Source organism: Cyprinodon variegatus, unplaced genomic scaffold (assembly GCF_000732505.1).
Source record: "Cyprinodon variegatus isolate N-32 unplaced genomic scaffold, C_variegatus-1.0 Scaffold1218, whole genome shotgun sequence".
Taxonomy (NCBI): domain Eukaryota; kingdom Metazoa; phylum Chordata; class Actinopteri; order Cyprinodontiformes; family Cyprinodontidae; genus Cyprinodon; species Cyprinodon variegatus.
Genome location: NW_015151671.1, coordinates 172623 through 182003, shown reverse-complemented (window position 1 = coordinate 182003; position 9381 = coordinate 172623). Strand labels below are relative to the sequence as shown.

Sequence of the window (9381 nt, the reverse complement as noted above, 5' to 3'; positions counted from 1 at the left end):
GAGCTAGCTAACTCTAAGTTCAGGAACAAAAGCCAACGTTAGCATGCTAGGGGCTAGCTAACTCTAAGTTCAGGAACAAAAGCCAACGTTAGCATCCTAGGAGCTAGGTAACTCTAAGTTCAGGAACAAAAGCCAACATTAGCATGCTAGGAGCTAGCTAACTCTAAGTTCAGGAACAAAAGCCAACGTTAGCATGCTAGGATTTAGGTTACTCAAAGATCAGGGTGATTGTCGCTACCTGATCGTCCCGGGAGAATGATCCATACCATCGGCTCATTTGCACATCCAGATATTCATCCAGGTCGCCATAAATTATGTAATTATGGTACGAAAATTATTTCTCTTATCTTTAACTCACTAAAGAATGCTAATACACATCTTTAAAAAATGTTTTATGACTTTTCTGAGAGATTTTGCTGCTTTTTCCATTTTCTCCATCAAACGGCTTCTCTGACGTCATCATGGGACACGATCAGAGCAGTAAATCTGATTAAACCGTGTTTATCTGCATTTTAGTTGTTTTTTTATTTAGATTACGCACTATATAGCATAATGTTAACATGAAAGGAAAACATAAAACTCAAAAAGACTAGATTTAGGTAAAACTAGATCAGGTAGTGACAGTGCTATAGCTAACAAAAAACAAACATTAGATTTATGTTTAAATCCAGAGCTCTTAAAATTAGCTCCTGGAAGTAGCGTAGCATCCCATTTCCTCTACAGATCAGGAACAGAGGATAAAACAGGATTTTAAGGAATTTAATTTCTCAGGAAATACATTATTAACCTTTATAGTTCTTTACTGGACGTCACATTATAGTTATTTGACCTTAATGTGCATCAAAGATGAAACAGCAGGAGCTCCTTTGATGCTTCCAGCGCTAGCAGTCTGAACGTAGCATAAATCTAAGTATATATTTTTAGGGAGGGAAAAATGTAATTTAGGTATTTTTTACAAAATAAAATGGAGGGCGACCCAGATGTATACGCGGTTGCGCAAATGAGCTGATGGTACGGATCGACAGATCAGGTAGTGACAGTGCTATAGCTAACAAAAACCAAACATTAGCATAAGACCGATAGCCACAAGGTAGGCAAGTAATGTAACAATTATTTCAGTATTGTTTAGTAATAATAATGTTCATGTTACAAAGATAATGCTAACATCGTGCTAACATTAAGGTAACCCTTCTTTTTTCAGCTTGCTATAGATAAAAAGCTAACACTTCCACACAGGAATCAGAGTGACGCTAATATAGTCAGTAATGAAAGCTAACACTAGCATTCATAAATCAAGCTAACCCAAATATAAGCACGTCAAAGCTAAAAAAAAAAAGTTGACAACATTCAGGGATAAAGACAACCTAAATTTAAGCATGCTATAGGTATTGAAAGCTAACATTAGGATGCTAAGACTGAGCTAACTCCTATTTCAGTTATAAAAACCAATATTAGCATTCAGGGATTATGGTAACTAATGCGCCTCCATCTAGGTTAGCTTAACTCCTGCTTGTCTTATGTTAGCGATAGCATACTTAGGCTATCGCTAACTCACTCACTTCAGCATGCTATTGTCTTAAGCAAAGAAAATGATAGTGATTTTATGCAAAGTCTGAGTCAGCATTTAGCGTATTAACACTTAGCATGGCGACGCTACTTTAACACTTTAAATGTAGAACTCTTAAGGGCTGGTTATCGTCCCGCAGCAGTGTGTCGCAGTTAGCTTGTCGCAGGTATGACGCAGATATTTTTTATCTATACCCAATATTGAAGCGCGGTCTGCGCCGTTATTCCACGCCACAACGGCAGAGGGCCAATCAGGAGCTAGCTAGGATTGTGGGCGTCCGTGTGTCGGTTTAACGAGCTGTTCGCCGTCTACAACCCCTCATCCAACACCGTACGACACACAGTGGCGTCACACTGACCGTGGCGCTGCGTGTTTTGGCTTCGGGTGCAAACCAACAGTCCATCGCACAAAGCTCCAAACTAGCGTCCTGCACGGCGTCTAGGATAGAGTCCGAGGCGAGCCAGGCGCTGTGGACGGCGCTACAGCCAGAGTTTCTGCCATTAGGGACCAAACAGGAAATACGCATAATGTAGAGCGGATGTAGAACTGGCCAATCAGAGGCCTCCGGTCTGCGGCACTGTCTGCGTTAACTGCGACACACACGCAGACGAGCTGGTTTCTGAGCATAAATGAGGCTTTAGGAAGCAAACATTGTTTGGGTTCTGGTTTCCAGCAGGACTCTTTTCTAAGCAACCTTTAAACATTCAGTTTGATCTGAAGCAGCAGGAGAAACCAGATATGATGAGAATGAGAGCGTTTGAACACCAGGTCCAATCAGAGGTCAGCTGAGAGCCGTCAGGATCACACCAGAAGAAACCATGACGGTCTGCTGGGGTCGCTTTGGAATCAACAATAATAAATAGATTTTAAAAGGGGTTTAGTTCCTGAAAGCTGACTCTGATGACGTGGTGCTCAAAAAGACTGAGGAAGAGGAAGGGAGGGATGAGGAAGATGAGGATGAATGAAACCCAACTGCATGAACCCATGTCTGGCTGACGGCAGCCTGATGAAGATGGTGATGAAGATGAGTCCATCAGAGAGCAGCGTGAGGAAAGGAGAGAAGAGATGAAGGACAGTCAGACACAGGAACCATCATCATCATCAGAACAAACATCACAGCAGAAGAAGTTCCTCCTGTCAGGACACCCGGCACCAACCGGGCCGGGAACAGAACCAGAACCTTCCTGGCAGGCGGTCCGCTTCAGAGAAAAACAGATTCACAGGTTTGAGAAGAATTAGAGGAGAGAAAAACTTCTAACAGAACCGAGTCCTTCAGAGGGCTGAAGGTCCTGCTTCTGTCTGGCTGGGTCACGATCTACAGACCACTTCTTCTCTCAGTGGAACTAAGGTAGAGGAGAAGAACCGCCTGGAACCGGATCAGAGCGGTGGCAGAATCAGTGACGGTAACGCTGCTTCTGATCTCCCCGTGTCTGAACGGGTCGGCCCGGCCCAGACCTCACCATCTACACCTGGAGGACCTGGAGCTTCCCTTCAGCCTCCATCTTGTTCCTGTCGCAGAGAGGTCCACAACATCTGGAAGGAATCTGACTCTGATTCTGGAGGAACATCAGGGTGGAAACCTGGACCAGAGGCAGGACCGTCCCCATGGAGACTCCTGGTGTAGAGGAGATGTTCTGGAAGGTTCATGAAGAGGAGCAGCGGGGCAGGAACCCAGCCATCAGAGGGAACCAGGACTATTAGAAGGAGAACCAGAGCTGGACCCAGGTACCTTCAGAAGGTTCTTCCACTCAGATCAGCACAACCTGCTGGTTTTGGACATCCTAACACCTTCTGATTTACATACCACATCATCATCATGAGTTACCGTGGCAACCGCCCTGCTGTCACTCAACCTTTTCCACAGCTGATTAATGCCCTGAGGGACCAATGAGGTCAGCCAGGGGACCAATCAGAGGACTCATTACAGCTATCAGCTCAGTAACTAACGATGGGATCCAGAATGATAGCATGCTGCTCATCAAGGGATCAAAGCAGACGTTACCAAAGCGTGGAGCTTCTCCTCCAGGTCCTGATTGGCTCTCTGAGACGCTGTGTAGCTGTTCTGGAGTCTGCAGAGAGAGCAGGAGACGAGTGGTTAGAGGCTCAGCTGGAGAACCGTCCGCTTCCAGCCTGTCCCAGTCTGACCCAGTTACTGGTTCCATCAATCCTTTTAGCATCTTAACGGCTCAGGACTTCTGGAAGAATCCATCACGTCTCACCGGTAATCGTGATCATTGATCTAAAGGCATTTAAACACGTTTTAAAGCTTTAGCTACGTCCCAGCCGTCACTGAGCTAACATCCTGGATTCAAGTCACCCAGAAGCTGTAGCATCAGGAGCCATTTTACAACAGACCACATCGCTAAGCTAATGCTAACATTGAAAATGTATCTCCATACTATGACAACTGTCACACTGACATGAACTTACTAAGCTAACATTAACATGCTAAGCTAACATAACATTAATTCACCTGTGATAAGACTAACAAGACATAACCTTGTTAAGGCTAACATCACACACACACACATTAGCATGCTACGGTTAACATTCCGCTAATATGAACATAAGCTAAGATATTCCTTTACATCAACATACAAAGGCTAACAAAACTAACACAAACATGCTTAATCTAACGTTAGCATGCTAAAGTTGAAATATTGTTTAACATAAAGAGGCTAAGGCTAACATCACACACACTCATTAGCATGCTACGGTTAACATACTGCTAATATGAACATAAGCTAAGATATTCCTTTACATCAACATACAAATGCTAACAAAACTAACATGAGCATGCTTAAATTTACCTTAATTTAACATTAGTATGCTAAAGTTGAAATATTGTTAAACATAAGCAGGCTAAGGCTAACAAACCTACCATCAATATAACATAACGCTAACATTGCAATACTTAGAATAACATGAATCAAATGCAACCACGCCAAGCTAACATCAAGCTAACCTCACCATAAAGCTAATATAAATTTAACATCCTCATTTCAAGGCTAACGCAATGCTAGTCACACCTCCTTATGCTCATGTAACAGTAACATTACATGCTAACATTAGCACTTTAAAGCTAACATACTGCTCATGTTTTTCTTATCTTATTGTGTTGTGACCGTCACTATGTGTAAAGCTGCTGCTACACTGCAATTTCCCAGCTTGGGATAAATAAAGTACATCTATCTATCTATCTATCTATGTTAGCAAAGCCTGCGGTATTACAACACAAAGGTTAACAATACTAAGATCAGTGTGCTATTGGCGGCTGCAGCGCATCTAGCGATCTTTCCCAACATCGCAAAGTCAATCCTTTTAAGATGGTTAAACATAAATACTGCTCTCCGCATCATTGCGCACCATGGTTGATGTTTTTCTTGCCGCTTCTGCGTAGCAAGATGCAGAATAGTGACCTATGTCGGCTACTAATCGCGTTCATGTCGGATGAATGCGATCTAGCCGCATGTCGCATTAAACAGATCCGATTCGTATCAGATTCAGAACCTCAGAACCAAGTATTCTGGGTCTCATTGGGAAAAAAAAAATCAGATCTGTGTTGTTCAGACTGCCATGAAATGATCAGATCCAGGTCGCATATTGGGGATTTGTGTCACTTCAGGCTGCGATGTGACGGTTGGCCAAAGGAGGCGCTGCGTCCATCTCTGCACCTCTGGATCAGGCTAATAACAGGAGAACCTGAACAGCTGAGGAAACGTCCCACCCATAGACATTATATACCTAGACGCCTCATTGGACGCTGTCGGCAGCGAGGCCAACGTGCCTAGAAGGCAGCCATCTTGGATCAGACCAGACAGCTTTTTATCCTATTTTATATGTTTTTATATTTGCTATGGAACAGGTGAACTTCCCATCTATCCATTTCAGCTCAGGGAGAATGGTAGCCCGCTGCCGGCTTTAATGCAGAGTTCATTTCCCCATTGTGGGACCATGTAGGGATTTACATTAATCTTTTAATCTTTATAATTTTATTCTTTCCATCACCTGGAAGTTGGTAAGGAATCAAAATAAAATCTTATTATAACTCAGTTTTTATAAACATGGAGCTCCTCTGAGTAACTCCTTTATAATCACATTTAATCACAGACTGACTGAATTAATTAGTTTAAAACATATAAGAAAAACTTAATGTTTGGTTGATAAAAGCTGGTTTCATTTTTAATTGGGTCCTCAGAAAGCAGAACAGATCAGATTATTTTATTTCACTACCTAAAAGAAATAAAGTATTTTAAAGTGGCCATTGCAATGCACTCACAGGCCACTAGGGGGAGACATCCCCCGCCCCAGCTGGGAAACACGGCTCTAAACTATAAATATTATCACTTTCTATACATATCAGCTATTGATGAAACTGTGTCATCATCATCATCCTTACCTGCGGAACTTGTCCCTCATCTTGTCCAGGTCGTCTCTCGTTCGGCTAAGCTCCGCCTCCATGTAGTGACGGCTGCCCTCAAACTCCGCCTCCATGGCCTCCATCTTGTGGGTGGACAGGGAGAGGCGGTGCCGCAGGTCCTCATTCTGCTGCTGGAGGATTCTTGGAAAGAAGGCGGGACAGGAAGTGATTTAGTCTAATTAGTGGACCCCTCCCCCACCCGCTGCTGGAGGAAGGAACGACCCACAGTGACTCACCTGATCCGGTCCGTGTCTGAGAGCGCCTCCTGAAACAGAGCAGAAGGAGGATTAGGAGGAGGAGCAGCGGTTTGGAGCTCTGAGCTACGGCTGATCTGGTTAGCGCGGAGCTCCGCCTGGAGGCGCAGCTCCAGGCGGAGCTCCAGGCGTGGGTCATAAAGGTGTTTGGGATGACAGCTTTAGGGAAGGTGGGTAAAGAACAACTTTGCTGTTGGAACCAATCAGAAGGAAAGTTTTCCGTAAACGGAGAAGGAATCAAAGATGGAGGCAGGCGGGGAAACACGGGTGGATCAGAGACGACCCGTCTCCTCACCTACCTTGATGTGGGACAGCAGAGACACATTAGAAAGAGGGGGTCCAGGTCTGGGGGGGGCTTTTTTCTCCTTTGTGGTCCTCTTCACCCCTCCAGTTACCTTTCTAAGCCCCGCCCCTTGTGTGATGTCACCGTGGCCCGCTCTTTGGGGGGGCTCGTACCAACTGTCCGATCGACACAGTGACGCCGTCCAGCCGTCCCAGCGCCGCGTCCGGTCCACCACTTCCTCTGGATGGTTGAAGTCGGCCCGGTGGCGGCCATGCCGGTGGGCGGGGCTTGCTCGCTGCTTTTGTGGAGCCTTACCGAGCAGCGACAGGCGGGCGGGGCTCAGGACACGGCAGGTTATCTCGTCTAAAAAGCTGGAGAAGCGGACCTTCTCCTCCAAAACCTGCATCTTCCAGTTCCAGCCGCCCCCGCAGGGGGAGGGTGGCGTCAGGGACTGCAGGGAGGGGGGCCCCCGGTGCTCCGCGCGGCACCGCCCCGCGCCCTCATCCAGGAGCTCAGCTGACCTGGACTTCCTGAGGGTATCGTAGGTGTGCTCCACACCCAGCGCTGCCGGCTGCTTCAGGATGCCTCTAGGTGTGGCGGCGCAGGAGGCGCTCTTCATTCGGTGAGTCCGACCGTGGCGCTGCCGTACCGGAGAGCGCCTCCTGCTGGAAGCGGCTACTTGGTGACTTCTTCTGCTGTCTCTGCTGTTGGTGAGGGGGTGAAGGGCTGAGCTGTGACGCTCGGACGCTGCGACGCCTACCTCCAGCGTTCTGCTGCACCGGCGAGGGCGATGGGCGGAGTTACTGAAGGGCGGCGGCGGAGGAATGTAAAGTTCCAGGCTGGACAGGCTGGAGACGTCCAACTCGCTCTCTGAGGGCAGCGAGGGTGGGACGCCATGCTGTGAGGCACCGGAGGGGAGGCGGGCACAGAGGTGCTGGGGGGCGCTTTGAGGCGCATTTAGGGTGAGCCTGTTTACCTGACTGAAGTCGGGCTGCGAGGCAGGTGGCGGCGAAGCGGCGGTCAGGCCGTGGCGCGTCTCTCGGTGCTGTGGAGGAGCCTTCCTGTACGGCTTCCTGGCTGGGGCGGCGCTGGCCATCCTTCCTCTGCTTCAGTCCTGCTGGGAGATGAGGTAGTTAAAACACCCGACGCCGCCGCCGCTCACACGCCAACCGCTCAGCACAACGCCTGAACCCGACTGCTGATCGTCACGGCAACACTCTGCCTGTGAGAGCAGGTCGATGGCGGCTCATCAGACCCAGCTGAGTGCTGCTGTCAGAGTGGAAGCCTGAGGCCCACCATTGATCCACCTCTGTTTCCAGAACAGGAAGTGCAGCGGCATTGATCTGAGCGCGGCTAGCACTCAGAGCTAACCCTCAGCAGGCCAGAGCTGTGTGACATCACCACTCCTGTGTGATGATGTCACACAGCTCTCCCTGGTTAAAGTCACAGAGGAGCTAAACTTCAACAGTCAAACTGAGAATCCTGCTAAGAAGCGCTTCAAACACGGAGAACAGACCTGGATCAGGAACCATGGCGTGCTTCCGGACCGCTCTGGGTTACAGAGTCGGTCTCCATGCAGGAAGCGGGTCATAAGCGTGACTTTCCGCTCCATTTGGTCCCTCTGGATCACCTGACCACGAGCTGCTCCCAGGGAGCCAATGACAGGTCATCGACCAGCAGCACACATCCATCTTTCCATCTTAGTGAGGACCTCCCATCATGGAGCCTCGTCCAGCTGCAGGTTTCATCTGTTTGCAGAAGCTGCAGGAGTTTATTTTGGTTTGGTTTTTATACGTCTTCCTTTTTAAAAAGATCCATTTCTAACATTCCTCTTGGGTTACAGTAATATTTCTAAACCAGAATAATGTTTTAAGAGGTGAAATCTTTCTCTGAGCTTCAGGCTGTCCCCTGCAGCTCAGGTTTTCCAGGTTAGGAACTCAGACCAGAGCCTGGCACTAAACCACCTATAAAGATGGTGGGAAAAAGTGCGATCCCTCGCACCAGTAGGAGCCAGCATGTCTGATCAGGCGTCGTACCTTTTCAGATAGATCCTAATCAATCCAGCACTGTTTACCATCAGGCCTGAATTACTTTCAATAATTAGAGAACAGGAAAGCAAAAACAGATCATTGTAAAACTCTGAGTTGGGCTTTGCTTATACGTCCCGTCACACAAAGGATTGTGGGAAACCGTACAGCTCTGATGCAGTAGATCAGACGTGTCAGGAGGGCCCTATGCAAAGGAACTTCCTTCCTATCTACCACCTCTATTCAGACAGACCTGGTCTTACTGCTTTAGGTGTGAACGCAGCATGAACAGAGGAATGAGCCACCAACATCCAAACATCCCATAATAATCCACTGGCTTCCTTCACTCTTCATCGTTTTAGGGTCTGTCTGTAGGGATAAAGGCGGGGCTGGACGTCTCCAGGTCAGACTCATCCTCACTCTTGTTTTTCTGAGGTCACCAGGCGCGTGCGAGCGGTCACCGGGCGCGTGTGAGCGGTCACCAGGTATGTGCATGTGGTCATCTGGTAGTTCGGTGGTCCATACCTGAGCTGTGATGGTTTCCACAACAGATTTCATCCAGAGAGATGAGCAGGACTGAAACACAGAGAGAGCAGTGAGTGCCCCTAATATCCTTCTAACACCCTGCTAACATCCCCCCAACACCTCGCTAACACCCTGCTAACACCCTGCTAAAACCCCGCTAACACCCTGCTAACATCCCGCAAACATCCCCCCAACACCCTGCTAACACCTCGCTAACACCCTGCTAACACCCTTCTAACATCCCCCAACACCTCGCTAACAGCTCGCTAACACCCTGCTAACACCCCGCTAACACCCTGCTAACA

The 9381-nt window shown here is 47.8% G+C and overlaps 1 protein-coding gene across 1 annotated transcript in view; it reads right to left on the bottom strand.

Moving 5' to 3' along the window:
• Positions 1 to 9381, bottom strand: part of tjap1 (tight junction associated protein 1 (peripheral)) — a 19981-nt gene that overhangs the window by 5308 nt on the left and 5292 nt on the right. The window contains exons 3-9 of the mRNA XM_015401425.1: positions 9077 to 9127; positions 7501 to 7638; positions 6224 to 6252; positions 5967 to 6128; positions 3570 to 3636; positions 2464 to 2570; positions 1926 to 2061 (exon numbers count right to left, since the gene is read on the bottom strand). Of these exons, the coding sequence (XP_015256911.1) occupies positions 1926 to 2061; positions 2464 to 2570; positions 3570 to 3636; positions 5967 to 6128; positions 6224 to 6252; positions 7501 to 7620 (621 nt within the window). The 5' untranslated portion in view covers positions 7621 to 7638; positions 9077 to 9127. The remainder of the gene's footprint in view (positions 1 to 1925; positions 2062 to 2463; positions 2571 to 3569; positions 3637 to 5966; positions 6129 to 6223; positions 6253 to 7500; positions 7639 to 9076; positions 9128 to 9381) is intronic.